Source organism: Ailuropoda melanoleuca, chromosome 18, assembly GCF_002007445.2.
Source record: "Ailuropoda melanoleuca isolate Jingjing chromosome 18, ASM200744v2, whole genome shotgun sequence".
In the NCBI taxonomy this organism is placed as follows: Eukaryota; Metazoa; Chordata; class Mammalia; order Carnivora; family Ursidae; genus Ailuropoda; species Ailuropoda melanoleuca.
In genome coordinates this window covers 27,912,255-27,931,211 of record NC_048235.1, presented here as the reverse complement: position 1 = coordinate 27,931,211, position 18,957 = coordinate 27,912,255, and the positions used below count along the sequence as shown (strand labels likewise).

The 18,957-nt window shown below is 42.2% G+C and overlaps 1 protein-coding gene across 3 annotated transcripts in view; it reads left to right on the top strand.

The window, feature by feature from the left end:
- FUT10 (fucosyltransferase 10) overlaps nt 1-18,702 on the top strand; it is an 88,760-nt gene extending 70,058 nt beyond the window's left edge. For 2 of the 3 annotated variants that reach the window (XR_004621908.1, XR_004621907.1), the window contains one exon: nt 15,496-18,702. Coding sequence is in view for 1 of the 3 variants with exons in the window: in XM_034647505.1 (XP_034503396.1) it covers nt 12,157-12,532 (376 nt within the window). In the remaining 2 variants the exon portion in view is untranslated. Of the gene's footprint in view, nt 1-12,156; nt 12,872-15,495 lie in introns of those variants that run through there. The other variant, XM_034647505.1, reaches the window with a different exon arrangement.
- The last annotated feature ends 255 nt before the right edge of the window (nt 18,703-18,957 follow it).

Genomic DNA, 18,957 nt, shown 5'->3' with positions numbered 1-18,957 from the left:
CTAGAATAAGAAGACCTGGTTTTAGTCCCCACTCTCCAGTATGCCATCTAAAGATGATATCTTGGGGTTGCCTGGGTGGCTCGGTCAGTTAAGCGTCAGACTCTTGATTTCAGCTCAGCTCATGATCTCAGGGTCATGGGGTGGAGCCTGTGCTGGGCTCTGCGCTCAACGGGGAGTCTGCTGGAGATTCTCTCTCCCTCTCTCTCTTCCCCTCCCACTCGTGCTGGCTCTCAAATAAATAAATCTTTAAACAAAAAGAAAGATGGTACCTTGGCCAAGTTATTTGGCCCTTCTAAGCTTCAATTTGCTCACCAGGGAAAGCTTATTATATGTCCAGCCACACTGTGAGGCTGTGAAGTGTAGATAAGCCAGTATTCGTTCTTCACTCTCTACGGGGAATCTGTGGCCATCACCCTTTGTTTGCGATGACCTTGACTGAGACTTGCACAGAATTAAGGAATGGCTAGTGATAATACCAGCGATGGTACTCCATTTAGTTCTCCATCCAGTTATCTGATACCTGTTTTTTGTTGTGAGATCGGCATTGTGCTGGGCACCTTAGTCAGTGTGAGTCGGACCTGGGAAGGAGGTATGACGGTTCTGGGTAGGGCTTTGTGCTGTTACGATGGTATGAAAGCCAGGGGCTGAGGAATGCTCAGATCGTACTGTCTCTCCCCTCCGGGGGATTTCTGATGGAGTTTTACACAAAGCTTCTAACAGCATAACAGGAATCCCACAACCTTTTTATAGTAGCTGTGCAAACCCAACTAAACCCAGTGCAGTGATCTCTGGCAGAAGCCTTTCAATGTTGCAATTCTCAATCTTGGGAGGGGCCTGTTCGGTGTGCCCAGACCATGAGAGAGGAGAGAAAGGTGACCAGGTCTGGAGGTCCTGCCCCTTACAAGTAATAAGTTTACATATTAACTGAAATCAAAAAAGAAGAAAAGAGGAGGAGCCTGCTCAGGACTTCTGGGAGACAAGCCCGTTTTGCTCTTCATACATATTGATGCGAGAATATGAATGCAACACATGGGAGCCCGCTTTTAAGTCACAGTCACCTCTCTGGCTAATAAAATATGGTCCATCAATAGTGGGGTCTAACCCATTAAATTAGCAACCCTGGTGGTGGGTATTATTAAGGAGATGGGCACAGGCAGAGGTGTGGGGAGTGACCCTCTTTGATTTTTATCTTCTCAACGCATTGGGCTTACTGGCCAAGCCGTGGTCAGTCAATGTGGCTGTATCCATAAGGGGTGTGACCAGTCATGATCCACAGAAATCTCCTTTCACCTTCCTGAGGCTTCTTCCCAAATATCTGTCCGTGTTCCTTTGGGTCCTTCTGGAACCACTGACACGAGCAGTTGAGCTGTCTGACACTTCTGAAATGAATCAGAGTTGCACGCTGATTAATGCCTCCAAGGGTGTTTTGAGCATTAGGCCAAACTTTCATTCCCTATTTTATTTCTTGTGCAAACTACGGCCACATCACCCAACCTAGCTTACCAGAAATGGTTGTACAACCAGCCCAAATAGGCCATTATAGATATTTGGAATTTTACCATCACAAACTCCTTAATTAAAAAAAACAAACTGGGTATGCCTGGGTGGCTCAGTTGGTTAAGCAACTGCCTTCTGCTCAGGTTGTGATCCCAGGGTCCTGGGATCGAGTCCCTCATTGGGCTCCCTGCTCAGTGGGGAGTCTGCTTCTCCTTCTCCCTCTGCCCCTCCTCCTGCTTGTGATTTCCTGCTCTCTATCAAATAAATAAATAAAATCTTTAAAAAAAAACCTGATTGAATAGGTCATTAAAGAAACTTAAAGGCCATCAGGGTAGGTAGGGGGTGATATTAGGGGTTTTGAGGCAGGGGCATTATCTTTTCACAGGAGCCTTTGAAATCAGCCTAACATAACTTGCTTCTTATGAGTAAACATGACTATGGGCACTCATCTAGTAAGTCACACGGGAAAAAAGAAAAGCCAGTTTTATTTAAAAATGTCCTGATGAAGCAATACAAATGATTAATTTTATTAAACCTTGATCTTTGAGTCCATGTCTTTTTAATTTTCTGTGTGACAAAATGGGGAGTATATATGTCACTTCTATGTACCAAAGCACAGTAAGAATTGCAAGGAAAAAGCACTTGTGTGATTGTTTGAGTTGTGAGCTCATCTAGGACCTTTTTCATGTAATACCTTTTTTACTCAAAAAAGCCTCTAGCAAACTATGGATATCCAGACTTGGGTTTTTGTCAGTCATCTTCATGAAAATAAAGTGAGCCTATCACTTTAAGAAAACTAATAGAAGTTGTTGCCCATGATAACATTTCAGCTTTCAAGTGAAAGTTAGGATTTTGGAAAACTGATTTCCACCACTTTGAGGTTGACAACTTCTGGATGCTTAGAAACTGTCCTGATGCAATTGGTTGTGATATTAACAAATGCTGCTTTTGACACTGAACGAAGACTGAGATGATGATGTGTAAGAGTGTTTTTAGTTTATTAGTTTGTTTTTATAATTCTAAGAAAGGAAAAGAGGGTATCAAATACTGGAGAGAGAGCAATTTTTTAAAAAATTAAAAAAAATTTTTTTTTAGTTGGAAATTTCCACTAGTGAAAATGGAACTTCCAGTGGGAGATTTTTAAAAATTATTGATTACCTCCTTGGAAATTGGGGTAAGATAAAAGGTAATGAGAGCTTTCATGGAGGGAAAAGAAAAAAATGGATTAAGGAACAAGAAAAATATTTTAAAAATATATCAAAATGATCATTATTTGGGTGACTCAGAATGTCAGGCTGCCTGGAATTTATTAATGTGTTGAATACATTTTTACTGAGCACTTACTATGTGCCAGGAATTATTCTGGGCCATGGGGTCCAGCAGTGAATGGAACTGACAAAGCCCCTGCTACCTTCGAGCTGACATTCTGATTCTAGTAGAGGAATGAGAACGGAAATGAGTTAGCTGAATACAAACCACTGCCTGGAAGCTTTATTTCTTTATTTTGTAAGAGCCCCACGGGACGGAATTTACCTCCTGTCTCCCTACCACCACAGCTGAAACATGAGATGTGATATAAATGGGCTATATCGATAGTGTATTAAACATGCTATTTTGAGAAGATGTGTTACAAGTACTAAGAGTTCAAATTTAAAATGAGTTGGCAAGTCTAGAAGCAAATCCTTTCTCTATTCTTTTCATTCTTTACTCCATGGTTTTATTCTTGTGCCTCAGAAGAGGGGGCATTTCTTTGGTCAACATCAGGTGATTTCTGGCAAGAATTAAGAACTGTGACTGGGGATTGGCAATAAAGATGGCGGGCCCACTGGGCAAGCCGGGCTGCCCCGTCTGAACCGCGTCTGTTCACCTTAAGTCCAGGGGCTGGGGCCGGTCAGCTTTTACTTAGTCATAGCGCCTGGAAAAGTTTTATCTCACAAGCTGTATTCAGTCATCATGTGTATAGTTCACACACCATTAATAAGACTCCTTTCACCACTGAAATAATATTATTTGTTAGTCTGAGAAAATGCAGGTCACTTCGACGGGCATCTTTTAGGAGTGAAGTATAATCACAGATGTCTTCTATGTCTATTTCTAGACCATGTCTGTGGTCTAACACAAGCCTCAGTGTGAAGTCAGCCTGGAGGTGGTGGAGCAGGAACCATGAAAAGGAAACCTCTGATGTCCCCTCCTTATTTGTTTGTCGATTGTTGCTGTAGCTCTAGGGACGCCATTGAATATACATTTTGGTCATCTTTATTCAGAAAGGTGATGCTGCTCCCTGTGCCTTTCAGCAGCGTATGTTTTCTGGAAAGACTGTGGTAGGTTGGTGGCCTTATGGTTTATTGTCCAAACTGGGACACTGTTGAGAGTGAAAGGGGGAGCTATTACTTAAGCCAGGACAGGGACGCCTGGGTGGCTCAGCTGTTAAGCGTCTGCCTTCAGCTCAGGTCATGATCCCAGGGTCCTGGGATCGAGTCCCACATGGGGCTTCCTGCTCAGCAGAGAGCCTGCTTCTCCCTCTGCCTGCTGCTCTCCCTGCTTGTGCCCTCTCTCTCTCTCTGGCAAACAAATAAATAAAATTAAAAAAAAATTAAGCCAGGACAGTGGACATGAACTGGGATGTGTGGTCATCCTTGCCATAGGGAATGTAGGTTGTAACGGGCATTTTAGCACCGCTGTGTTCCAAAACAGTCTCTGAGCTCGGGGGGCTGGGATGAGGAAAATGTTATTAGTGTTGTTTGAGGCTAGGCACTGCTGGATACTGTCCTGTGTAATGGCACGTAGTTGCTACAATACCCATTTGAGGTAGATCGTTTTCTCTCCTGCTTTTATAATACAAAATACAACTCTGTTTAATCATGGTGGGGTGACATTTTAAACATGTGTAAGTCGACAGAAGCCATTATTCAAGCTTTGCTTCTTCAGTGGTCGAGGTCTCCCTGTGTCCTGGGTAGAGAAGATCTGTGCCCCAGCAAGGACCTTTTGGTCCATTGGTTTATAGGCAGCAAGGTTAAGGCAATTGGGTCCCCTTTGTTCTGGAGGAAGGAAGGAATTTTTTTGTGCTTGGAAAAGGTAGCACTTTCAAATACCTTCGTTATGGAAAAATCAAAAACCAATTAGAGGAAGAAGTGGAAATTTGAGTAGAATAGGTGCTGTGGACTCTTGAAAATCACTGAGACTCGGAGACTCTCCCTCCTCATCTTACAGAACTCGTTTTCCCACACATCTTATTTTGACAAAATTTTAGAAGTGTAGCAGAGTGGTAAGAATAATATAATTAGCACTCGACATTTCTTCAGGTACATTCACCAGCTCATAGAGTTTGCCACATTTGCTTTACCTCTTTTTCTCTTTCTTTCTTTCTTTCTTTCTTTCTTTCTTTCTTTCTTTCTTCCTTCCTTCCTTCTTTTCTTCCCCTTCCTTCCTTCCTTCCTTCCTTCCTTCCTTCCTTCCTTCCTTCCTTTTTTTTTTCCCATTTGAAAGTAAATTGTGAAATATAGAAGTCATCCAAACTGATAAGGAAGAAGTAAAACTTTCACTCTTTGCAAATGCTATGAAAACCTTAAAGAATCCACCAAAATAGCTACTAGAATTGATACACGAATTCAGTAGTCACAGGATACGAAACCAATGTGCAGAAATCTGTTGCNGTAGCAGAGTGGTAAGAATAATATAATTAGCACTCGACATTTCTTCAGGTACATTCACCAGCTCATAGAGTTCGCCACATTTGCTTTACCNCTTTCTTTCTTCTTTCTTTCTTTCTTTCTTTCTTTCTTTCTTTCTTTCTTTCTTCTTTCTTTCTTTCTTTCTTTCTCTTTCTTTCTTTCTTTCTTTCTTCTCTTTCTTTCTTTCTTCTCTCTCTTTCTTTCTTTCTTTCTTTCTTTCTTTCTTTCTTTCTTTCTTTCTTCCTTCCTTCCTTCCTTCCCTCCTTCCTTCCTTCCTTCCTTCCATTTTTCTTCTTCCTTCCTTCCTTCCTTTTTTTTTTTCCCATTTGAAAGTAAGTTGTGAAATAGAAGTCATCCAAACTGATAAGGAAGAAGTAAAACTTTCACTCTTTGCAGATGATATGAAAACCTTAAAGAATCCACCAAAATAGCTACTAGAATTGATACACGAATTCCGTAGTCACAGGATACGAAACCAATGTGCAGAAATCTGTTGTGTTCCTATACACTAATAATGAAGCAGTGGAAAGAATATAATCTGAAGTAGAAAGCAGAAAAAAAAAAAAAAGGGAAACAATACCATTTACAATTTCACCAAAAATAAGATACCTAGCAATGCAGCTTGTAATCCAAAAAGGTGAAAGACCTGTACTCTGAAAACTATATGGCATTGATGAAAGAAATTGAAGACGAGAGAAAGAAATGGAAAGAATTTCCATGCTCATGGATTGGAAGAACAAATATTATTAAAATGTCTATACTGCCCAAAGCAATCTACAGATTCAATGCAATCCCTATCAAAATACCAACAGCATCTTTCACAGAACTAGAACCAAAAATCTGAAAACTTATATGGAACTGCAAAAGACCCTGAATAGCTAAAGCAATTTTGAAGAAGAGAAGTAAAGCCGGAGGCATCATAATTCCAGACTTCCAGTTTTATTACAAAGCTGTAGTAATCAAAACAGTATGGTGCTGGCACAAAAATAGACACATATATCAATGGAACAGAATAGAAACCTGGAAATAAACCTGCAAATATACGGCCCATTAGTCTTTGACAGAGCAGGAAAGACTATCCAATGGGAAAAAAGACAGTCTCTTAGTGAACGGTGTTGGGAAAACTGGTCAGCTAAATGCACAAGAATGAAACTGGACCACCTTCTTACACCATACACAAAAATAAATTCAAAATGAATTAAAGACCGAAACATGAAACCTGCACCAATAAAATCCTAGAAGAGAGCACAGGCAGTAAGGTCAGCATATGGTATAGCGTGACATCCGGCATAGCAACGTTTTTCTAGCTGAGTCTCCTGAGGCAAAGGAAACAAAAGCAAAAGTAAACTATTGGGACTACATCAAAATAAAAAGCTTCTGCGCAGTGAAGGAAACAACAAAACTAAAAGGCAAACTATAGAATGGGAGAAGATATTTGCAAGTGATATATCTGATAAAGGGTTAGTATCCAAAATATATAAAGAATTTGTAAAACTCAACACCCAAAACCCAAATAATCCAATTTAAAAATGGGCAGGAGACAGGAACAGACATTTCTCCAAAGGAGACATCCAGATGCCAACAGACACATGAAAAGACGCTCAACATCACTCATCACCAGGGAAATACAAATCAAAACCACAATGAGGTATCACCTCACACCTGTCAGAATAGCTAAAATCAATAACACAAGAAACAACAAGGGTTGCTGAGGACGTGGAGCAAGGGGAACCCTCTTGCACTGTTGGTGGGAACGCGAACTGGTGCAGCCACTCTGGAAAATAGTATGGAGGTTTCTCAAAAAGTTAAAAAGAGAACTACCAGTGATTGAGCTACAGGGTAATTACCCCCAAACTACAAGAATGCTAATTCAAAGGGTGCACCCCAATGTTCATAGCGGCATTATTTACAACAGCCAAACTATGGAGGTAGCCCCAGTGTGTACTAATAGGTGAACAGATAAAATGCAGTATATATACACAATGGAATATTCAGCCATAAAAATGAAATCTTGCCATTTGCAATGACATGGATGGAGCTAGAGAGTATAATTCTTTTTTTTTTTTTAAAGATTTTATTTATTTATTTGACAGAGATAGAGACAGCCAGTGAGAGGGAACACAAGCAGGGGGAGTGGGAGAGGAAGAAGCAGGCTCATAGCGGAGGAGCCTGATGTGGGGCTCGATCCCATAACGCCGGGATCACGCCCTGAGCCGAAGGCAGACGCCTAACCGCTGTGCCACCCAGGCGCCCCTAGAGAGTATAATTCTAAGTGAAATAAATCAGAGAACGACAAATACCATACGATTTCACTCATTTAAATTTAAGAAACAGAACAAAGGCATAAAGAGGGGGAAAAGATAGAGACAAGTCAAGAAACAGACTCCTAGCTACCGAAAACAAACTGATGGTTACCAGAGGAGAGGCGGGGGGGAGGACGGTGCCATGGTGATGGGGATTAAGGAGTGCACTTGTAAAGAGCACTGGCTGATGTATGGAATTAGTGAATCACCATATTGTGCACCCGAAACTCATATTACGTTGTATATTAACTATACTGGAATTAAAAAAAAAGAAAGTTGCAAACATCACCCCCCTTCTATGAAGGACATTCTTCTGAATAACCACAATCCCATGATCAAATCCAAGAAATGAAACACTGATACAATGATATTTAATACACATTCCATATTCACTGTTTCCCAACTGCACAAATGATGAGTTATTGCAGTTTCTTCTTTCTGTTTAATTCAAGATCCAATTCAGAATCACATATTGCCTTTATTTCTTATCTATCATCTATCTATCTATCTATCTATCTATCTATCTATCTATCTATCTATCATCTATCTTTATTTATTTATTTAGTAAAGATTTTATTTATTTATGTGACAGAGAGACAGTCAGCGAGAGAGGGAACACAGCAGAGGAGTGGGAGAGGAAGAAGCAGGCTCCCAGCGGAGGAGCCCGATGTGGGACTTGATCCTGGAACGCCGGGATCACACCCTGAGCTGAAGGCAGATGCTTAACGGCTGCACCACCCAGGCACCCCTTTATCTATCTTTTTTAAAAATAGATTTTTTTTTATTCACTTGAGAGAGAAAGGCAGAGCGCAGACGGAGAGTGAGAGGGAGAAGCAGACTCCCTGCTGAGCAGAGAGCCCGATGCGGGGCTTAATCCCAGGACCCTGGGATCATGACCCGAGCTGAAGGCAGACACTTAACCAACTGAGCCACCCAGGCACCCTAATTTTTATATATCTTTTATCTCTTTTAATTTAGAAGAGTTGTCTTGTTTTACCTTGTTTTATTTTGCTTTGCTCTTTGGTCTTTTGTGATGCTGACATTTTTGAAGAGTCGGGACCATCTGTCTTGTAGAATATTCCATAATCTGGATTTATCTCATTACTTTCTCATGATTAGATTTATGGACCCTTTCTCTTTTGAAGTTCAACATCATTAGAATATCCCTGAAGCACTGAAGAGACCCTAACTAAGGTCCTACCACAGAAGACACCAACACCTCCCTCTCCAAGTAGAGACTCACTGCATGAAAAAAGGGAACCTGGGTCAGTGACTCCGTCTTGACAGCCAGGTCTAGAGAATGGTTAGTGTTTTGTAGTGAGGTGTGTGTGTGTGTACGCGCGCGCACCTGTGTGTATGATGAATATGTGAGATTGAGAGAATGAAAGAAGGAGGAAGTGGAGAGGGGGATGAAAACTAACCGGGTATTTAAAGAGAAAAGTATATATGGTAGCAGGAACAGTCATGGGGAAGAGAATGGAGTCTTACAGTGTACACATTAATTTTTCCAGTTTTTTCTCTTTAAGACAATTATAAACAAGGACAACTCCTTGGACTAATAGGCCCTTAAAGTTCTTAGATTTATTAGAATAATTAGAAAGGGAGATAAAACCTTTTTTGAGATAGGAAAGATGGAAGCTTGCATTTAAAAAATATGTGATTTTATTTTATGACCTAAGAGAGTGAAGCAGGACATATCATTATGTACATAACTTATTCAATGCCGTATCACTAACAAATGACAGAACCGAATTTCAAACCCAAGACTGTTGTGTTTGCTCATGTCCTTTCTGCCATACTCCATTTTCTCCAATGAGATCGCTCACGGGATGGATAGGTTGTTGTGATTCTTAGCAGTACCCTGGAAAAAATAAAATGTCTTTCCCACTGGTATGGAAAAATCCAGTTCAACCCTGATAGACTTTAAGACAAATAGGAAATTCTTTATTAGTGAAAGGAGCCTGTGTCCACATTTACAAGTTAATCTATCTCTCTTTTTTTAATAAGATTTATTTTTTTATTTGAGAGAGAGAGAGAGAGCATGCGAGTACATGTGTGGGGGGAGGGGCGGAGGGAAAGGGAGAGAGAATCTCAAGCAGACTCCCCACTAAGCGAGGAGCCCGAGCCCAACACGGGGCTCAATCCCATGACCCTGAGATCAGGACCTGAGCTGAAGTCAGGAGTCAGTCACTTCACCAACTGAGCCACCCAGGTGCCCTGCAAGTCAATCTATTTCTTCTTCAGAAACTTTGGTGTGACTTTGGAATTATAGTTTGGTTTGAATGTATTAAACACTTGGGAAAGCCCACGGCAGCTGTGTTCGCCTTAAAAGACACTCCCATCTTTGGGAAGGCCTAGATTTGGTGGCATCTCCCCGGACTTGTTTGCAGGATGCTCTGTTCTTCTGTATACACAAGTCCTTCCACTTCCCCGTCGCGAGAGCTGGCAGATTGAAGCCCACAGAAGACTGGAAAGTACTGATGATTTATTTGTGCAAACAACAGAAACTCAGAAAAAATGATGTTGGGGGTTTTGGAAAGGACACTACAGTAAACCATGATCACAGTTATGAAAAAACAGCTTTTCATGTTCAAAGAAAACCGCATAATGTGTCATTTTCTGTGTCCTGTTACACCCCTTCTACCCCCCCCACAAGGCCCAGATCTAAGACATGAAGGAACGACTCATCAAGCCTTGGATTCTTTCTGATTTGATACTTATCCAAAATTTCCTCCATTTTTTGCAGCTATCGAGGATAATGTAGCTCCCCGAAATTCATATACTGCCCTGTCTTTCGAAGAAGCAACAGCCCCAGATAAACTTCATAAGAGGCTTTTACGTTTTCAAAATGTGAGAGAGTGGCAGTGGTAGGGGACGGAGGGGTATGGGCCATGAAGCGACAAATGCCCTTTGCGAGGAGTCGTGAAACAGCGTTAGGTCGGCGAGGCCAGGTTGTCCGGCGAGGCTGAGGCGCACGGCCGTAGTTCCAGAGAGGAGACTTGCTATGGGTTTCTTGACAGAGGCCAATTCTCAGTTTTAGTTTCAGGAAATCCCGAAACAGGAAATAAGATGTTGCAAGCATGGGGCTTTGGGGACAGACTCATGAGAGAGATGAATTTCAACAACCTAAAAATTGCTCGGTGACTTCTTGGCATGTGAGGACGTGTGGCCGAGCCAAGGCGAAGCCCCCTTTGCTCCCTCCGTCTGCAGCTGGCTCTAGTGCCCAGGGTTTTCATCCACGCAGCCACATTCCTCAGCTCTGCGCGGGACCTCCCCTCAAGTCACACAGTCCCTTAGCAAGCTAAGGGTCATCTGTGAAGGGCACAGAAAACAAGGAGAAAACAACCCCAAATCTGTGTGGAATAGAAACAATCTGTTTTGGCAGGAATGGGAGGGGGGCTGGTGTGGAGCTTGGGGTGTAAACAGTCTGATCTCAGCGTTGGCAGCCTCTGAAATGACCTTGGAAAAGACCTTGTGTCAACTCAGAACCTCCAGACAAAATATGTGAGTTCAGCCAAACGTCTGAATGTTTCTGACAGTTGCCGGGTTGCCATCTTATTCATCATAGGGGACGGTCTTCACTGCCCTGGGCTTCAGGGGGACTCAGAAGAGCTGTTGTGAAGGGGCGCCTGGGTGGCTCAGTCAGTTAAGCATCTGCCTTCGGCTCAGGTCATGATCCGGGGGTCCTGGGATCCAGCCCCACATTGGGCTCCCTGCTCGGCAGAGAGTCTGCTTCTCCCTCTCCCTCTGCGCCTCCCCCTGGCTGTGCTTGCTCTCTCTCTTTCTCTCTCTCTCCAATAAATAAAATCTTTAAAAAAAATATGCTGTTGTGAAAGGAGACCTCCCCGCCCCCAATCCCTCCTTTCCCAGGACCCCACAGATTATGGGGGAACGTTGGACATTGCAGCTATACTGAGCTATTGTATCACTCACATATCACTTAGAATATGGGTTTAGATGAATTTGGAGACGATTAGAGAGCGACTCTGGAGACTGCGAACCTGAACGCGTCCACCAGGATTTACAAATCTTTTAAAATGCTGGTCTCACGTGTGCGTGCTGCTTCCCGATTAAGCAGAGAACTCGTTGTCAGGCTGTGCGCACTTTCTCCCATGTTTCCATGAGTCACACGTGTCTTCAGGGCACTGCCCAGTGGGATCACTGATTAATCTGAGGTAGTCATTAATTGTTTGATGTCTGGTATATAGAAGGATTGGATGGTGTCAGGGCAAATATAATTTGAGAATAGCCAGGGGTGAGTGACAGCTTTGCTCTTCTCTCGACTCCCACTGACTGCAGACATTCAAAGTGAGCTTGGCAATTATCTAAGAAAGAAAGGAGCGACATGTGGTTTTTCCCCAATGGGGGATTTCATTGTCCATTTGGGTCCCTTTGTTTACTGCATATCAAAGAAACCATGACAACCATATTCCTCTCGATTTCCTCTCCCCTCGATGTTCCTGCTTCCATCTGTTTGATATTCACCACTGAAGTCAATTTTCCATCTCTTTTTTTTTCATTATATGTGGAAGTACACTTATGTGAGTTCATTTTTTTTTTAAAGTAAAAGAAAATAAAAATGGAAAGATGGTGCTTGACTTGATAAATTGTGAAATACCTTCTCTACGCTTTCTCTTTCTTAATTCTCACTGGCATGTGTCATGTTCATTTATTTGACTTGCCAGAAAGTGCTGGTGCGATGCGCAGAGATGGGCCATCGCAGGAAAACAAAGCAAAATAACCTTCCTCGGCTCTGCAGATGGATGGCTGTGTGCTGAGAAGTGCCTCCTGTCTTCTAGTCGTGGCGTACAGCTACATCTGAACTCGTCCCTTTCCGCCGACAAAGTCTCAGGCGGTGGCGGCCAGGAACACCTCTCTCCTTCCTCAGAAAGCGGTTTTGTCTTCTTTTTAAGGCTTTTACAAGCTTGTAGGGTCACGTGGCTCTTTGATGCCTGTGAAACACAGAAGGCAGTAACTAAGAGAAAGAAAGACCTGGACCAGCTTGAATGGGACACCGAGGGGACTTCTTTTGTGCTGGAGGGCGACCTTGAACAATTGTAGAAGTTCGTCCTTTTACGGTCGAGTAGTCCAAGACAGAGGCATCCCCGGCTCGGGACTCCTGGCTGTGTCTAGCTTTGCCGTGAACTACCTTTGTGACCTTGAGCAAAACATCTCACCTCAGTATGAACTCCGATTCCTTCATATGTAAAGTGAAGCAGTGTCACATGACCGACAAGCCTCCCAAGAGCCTATCAATGACACTGTTCTGTTTCACGGCTAAACAGTAACACTGGCCAACGATTTTGCTAGTTTTCTTCTCCTAGCCCCTTGTATACGATTCTAGCCTCGGCCCTCTTCCTTTTTTTTCTTTTTTTTAATATTTCATTTATTTATTTGACATGGAGGGAGAGAGAGACAGAGAGAGCAGCAGAGGGAAAGGGGAAAAGCAGACTCCCCGCTGAGCAGGGAGCCTGATGCGGGATTCCATCCCTGCCAGGACCCTGGGATCATGACCTGAGCCGAAGGCAGACGCTTAACCAGCTGAGCCACCCGGTGCCCCCCTCAGCCCTCTTCAAATCTCACTCTGTGGCCTCTCTCATCTCTCCTGTCCACTTCACATTTACAACTCTCATGAATATACTTATGACTCAAAACATTAAAAAATTTTATACTGCATTATAATTATATAAAATATAATATAATAATAAAATATAAATGCACCCATTTCAAGTTCAATGAATTATTTTCAATATATATATATAGCTGTGTATCCACCACCACAATCAAGATATGGAACGTTTATATCACCGTAATAAATCCCCTAGCTCTCCTTTGCATTTGGTCCTCCCCCATTCCTGGCACTACCACATCACTCATCTGCTTTCTGACACCAGAACTTTGTTTTCCTCCTTAAAGCCGTGCTTCTAATCACGATCAAATATGCATGCTCAGCTCCCACTGGGAAATGTGACTTAGATGCATCACAGGGCCCTTGACCTTTGCAAAATGGAAATCAAGATCTTTCCCCATAAATCTGTCTAATCACCAAAATTGTACATCTGAGAATCAACGATGTTCCTTCCTTGGCTTCTCTTTCTGATTTAATCCATCCCACTTAATAATCTACTCCCTTAATTCTGTCACTGCTTCTGGTGAAGACCTCACCAACCACAGTCTAGTCCCACCAAGTTCAGAAGCCTCATGGATGTCTTCTAAGGTCATGCCCTGCATCCTTCTACCACCCAGCTCAGATGACCTTTGCGTAACTTTTCTCCGATAGATTTATAAGGTGTGAACTTTATATTCCACTCACTTCAGGGCTTTCTCTCAATAAAACCTTTCTCTTGTAAATCAGATACTCCCTAACTTAATATCCTTGAGTAGCCACTCATCCCCTTTGGGATACAGACTCTGGTATAACCCTTACCTGACTTCCCAGGCTCACCTTTTACTCCCCCCCATTACCTTACCCTGTGCTCTGCTAAACCAAACTAATTATATGTTGCCTGAACACTCCATGTTTTCTTCATACCAAACATTTTTGTAGACACTGTTTTATTTCCTCTGCCTGGAATATCAGCTTGATGAATTCCTCTTTATCCTTCAAGACTCAGCTCAAATTATTCCCTTAGTGAATCCTTCTTTAATACTCTCAAAGGCTATTAGTTACACTCTTCCTCTTTCATTACACATTGTATATTTCTCCTTTATAAACACCAAGATTACACTCCAATGTGGAGAAGGAGGGAGCAGTACAACCCATCCCCTGGAGTCATCTTGGTTGATAGGCTGAGCTCACGTGAACATACTCACATGTGTGCATGTACACACACCAACAGGGAATGAGGAAGAACACTTTTTTTTTTTTTAAAGATTTTATTTATTTATTTGACAGAGACAGAGACAGCCAGCGAGAGATGGAACACAAGCAGGGGGAGTGGGAAAGGAAGAAGCAGGCTCATAGCGGAGGAGCCTGATGTGGGGCTCGATCCCACAACGCTGGGATCACGCCCTGAGCCGAAGGCAGACGCTTAACCGCTGTGCCACCCAGGCGCCCCTGGAAGAACACTTTTTTAAAGAAGATTTATTTCACACAGAGAGAGAGACAGCATGAGCAAGGGGAGGGGCAAACGGAGAGGGGAAGCAGACTCCCTGCTTAGCGCAGAGCCCAACACAGGGCTTTACTTCCCCGGGAGACCATGACCTGAGCCAAAACCAAGAGTTGGACGCTTAACCGACTGAGCCACCCAGATGCCCCGAGGAAGAACATTTTTAATAGCCTTTGACTTTTGGTTCAAGTTCTACATTCTAGCTCAGGGAGAGTTTTAAAGAGGATTTATAGCTTTGTGAGTGACTCTTCTCCACCTTTCATTAGGTTTTTCTCCAGTTTCTTTCACTGGTCCAGTTTCTTTTTTTTTTAATTTAACTTTATTTTTTTTTAAGATTTTTAAATTTATTTATTCATTTGACAGAGATAGAGACAGCCAGCGAGAGAGGGAACACAATCAGGGGGAGTGGGAGAGGAAGAAGCAGGCTCCCAGTGGAGGAGCCTGATGTGGGGCTCGATCCCGGGACTCTGGGATCATGCCCTGAGCTGAAGGCAGACGCCTAATGACTGAGCCACCCAGGCACCCCTCACTGGTCCAGTTTCTTTTCCTTTCTTTCCCCACTCAGGGTCCTTCTTCCTCTCTGTAGGTGTACGTCCTTGAGCACTGTGTCAAGTCCTCAGCTGGATGCCACCCAAGGTGGAGGGAAAGAGGCGTCCCCACTGTTCTGGGCTATGTAGCATCTGCAATCCCATAAGCATGATCTCTAGATTGTCTTGCTAAACTACCATCTGTCTCCTGTTACCTTCTCTTACCCTAGTCTGGAATGTTTCTGACATCATGAGGAGAAAATCGAGATGGGAAAAACCTCTCCTGCAATGTCTATAAAAGGATTTATTGTAATTTTTATGATCTGTTTATATGTTTGCCTCTTCCAGGATGAGTTTCTTGGAGATCTGATAGTGTTTTTTTCTCTAGTGTCCCACAAAGTCAATGACTGAATGAATCTTATGATGAACTTGAATCCTGCCTGTATTTCTATTACAAAGGTAATGATTTTATGTTAAATAGCATGTTCCGCCTTAACAAATATCTGCTCATGAGTAAATGAAAGCTTGTCTGAATATCTGTAACTGTGTTTGAATTTGAAATATTCCCATTTAAAATTAGTGACAAGCATAGGCAATATTTTCATGTGCTGATATTCCAATTCAATGCATTCTATTTTAAAATAGAAATTAAAGCCAAGCCTGGGTAATTCATTTGGATAATTCATTTGCCAAGTCTTACTGCTGATGGTAGACATATAGATATGTAAGATCAAGCAATATCTGAAGAACTTAGGGTACCTTAAGAGAGAAGAAAATAAACAATCAGAAAATGCAACCAAACAATATACCCTTTTTTCTTTAGCATGTTCGAAAGAGGAAGTTAAGTGTCAGTTCAGAGTGATGATTGCAGAGATCAAGGTAGGGCTTCTTGTTTTCCTCTGGGAGTGTAAGAGCCTGGATGGGTTCTCTTGTTTTTTCTGTGCAGAAGGTGACAGGCCCAGGAGAAGGAACACCTGGAAATCAGCTGGCTTTTGATAAACATTTGTTGAAGAATAGGTTGTGTTGTTAAGTGTCAGAAAGTTGGGCAAAATATTCAAGAAGTCCTTTGGAGATTATATATGTCTTCAAAATGCCAATAAGTGTCCTGTAATTTCAGATCTTTATGGAGAAATCATGCTCTCTAGTCAGGGGCTAAAATCTCTTGGAAACTTTCTCTGACTAACCCACCTCAAGATGGCTCTCTGTTTGCTTTAACTATAATGTTCATGTGGCCTGTCTAATATTCCCTATGTTTATATGATGTGTGACTACATGATACTTCAGGCTAATTCCCAAATTTATTTCATCTACTAGATTATCTTGTTTTAGGGCTTCATGTCCTTTCTCTGCATTCTCTATAGCTCAGTACATATCTACTATGCTCTCGACATTTTTCCATTTGGCTATGATGTGATTTGAGTTTCAAAACAACTTTGTAAAGCGAAAATATTGTCATTCTGATTTTTGCAGATGGGAAAATGGATGTAGACTGTCAAGTAACTTACACAAATTTACGTAGCAAGTAAGTGGCAGAGTCCAGATTTAGATCAAAGTTCATGATCATTCCTCAACACAGTTTCTGAAAGAAACAGGTTTATTCCAAAAAATGTACTAAGAGGTCCTTTAGCTGGCAAAATAAAATAAACATGCAGTGGTTTTTTTGGGTCACAGAACTGGTATATCTTTCATGCCATCTGAAGATTATGTCTTTCCCATGTTGGTCTTTCATGGAGTGTGTAATCCAAGGTTCTGCTTTGAAGTGGTGCTTAATAGAGATGGGATTGTTGGCTGACAGTGGGAACCAAACCCTCGGATGATGGACCGTGGTGGTCGTCTATTGATCTAGAAATGTAGTCGAAACAGTAAGGTAAGTTGACCAGGAAGGAAACATAGCTCACAAGTAAGCAATGTGAGTGCCTCTCACAGAGTTTTCTCTTTTCCTTTCCCCTGCACTGAGGGGTGGGCTATTATTTTAAAAAATGTAATACATACCAAGTTCTGTGATTGCTAATTACTATCATCTTTCCTCTTTTCATTCCCCACTGTTCCCCCTGCCATCATGATGACATCTCCTCCAGGCACTCATAAATTTCATCCCTCCAAAATGGAATATAAAAACCTATTAAAATACACCACACATGGCGATTAATTGCCAGAAGAAAATCACCCAGAACCTTGATCTCAGACCTATCTTTTAAATGATGTAAATCCAATTTATCTCACACTTAAGCTTCTTTGAATTCTAGTGTCCCAATCACCCTATGGTAGCCTTGCTCCCTTCTTTAGGGTAATTTAATAAAAAAGATGGAATTACCCCATATCCATTTTTAATTGCATCTCTTTAGATAAAATAGGTTGCTATCAGAAGAGTTTTCTTTCCTGAACTAACTGCAAATGTGTTTTTAATACAAACTGTATCCGTCCGTAAGAAATCTACCGGAGCGGTAAAATGCTCATGAAAAATAGGCCCTGTGGGCTAACTCATGAGTCCCAATTGCATTAGGGCAGTTTCACATTCCATCTTTATTTTGATGCTTCCTACTCTTCAGCTCTGTTTATTCCTGGGACCCATCGAGGGCTGTCGCAGTTATCGAAATGTCATAAAATAAGGCATTCAATGATATTTTTAGGTACAAAGTAACTTATCCATGCATGAAGGTAAGCTGTAAGGTAAATTGCTAACTTTGATTGAACAAGGGATTTACAGATTGTCTCTGGGATAATTTGGCAACTGCGATCTCAGGTGGTTTCGGTCCTTTTGATGTGTGTCTGTGCTCTCTAAAGCTCCTTAGGTTTTAGCTGGGACACCCACTCTTCTGGCTCTGAAGCGGAGCTAATCTGCTTTTCTGCATCACAACCTTCATCTGTGTTTTTGTTTTGCCTCAGCAAGTGAAGGAGAAGGATCAGGGCATTAATCTCTCACTCCATTAGAAGGATGCATTTCCACTTTCATCCAATTAGCTGCTGTAATTTGAAGCTTTGGGGGCCTGCTGATAAGGTGGGAGCCTGGCAGCAGCAAGGCCCACAGAAAGCTTTCAGAAGGCACACAGTGAGCCGTTATCATGAGTTTCACTGAAAAGATCAAATATCACCTGCTCACCCCAGCCTGATCTCAAATCCTTATATATTCATTAACTGTCGATATGTGGTTACTTGGGGAGGTTACACAAGGCTTCACACAGAAGTTCTGTAAGGTCTGAAAGCACATGGAACCCAAGCAGCCAGTAATGAGTTCAAATTTCTAGCACAGTTTGTTCTCAGGGGCAAAGGGTTTAAGCAACTGTCTTCTTTCCTTTTTTTAATTTATTTTTTATTTTTTTCCCTTCTTTTAAAACAACAGTATCCTAGACCTTTTAATCTGACTCCCTTTGTTCATTTTTACTGATTTCTGACATTAGCAGGGCAAAGGAACTAACAGGGACAATGGAACCTGTTCTTTCTGGAAGCCTGAAGAGACTCCTGTAAGTTCCTAGCACAAAGAGGTGCTGATTTGCATAGGCAAAAGGGCCTGGAGGTCTTTTTTTTTTTTAAGATTTTATTTATTTATTTGACAGAGAGAGACAGCCAGCGAGAGAGGGAACACAAGCAGGGGGAGTGGGAGAGGAAGAAGCAGGCTCCCAGCGGAGGAGGGAGCCGGATGCGGGCCTGATCCCAGGATTCTGGGATCACACCCTGGGCCGAAGGCAGATGCTTAACGACTGAGCCACTCACGCGCCCCGAGGCTGGAGGTCTTAACACCCCATTTTTATGTCTCTCGACCACTTCCTGCAATATGAGCCAAGAGCACATGTCCTTCTAGAAATAAGCCCAAATATTCTCTGAAAACTTTAGCCTGACCATGAGGATGATG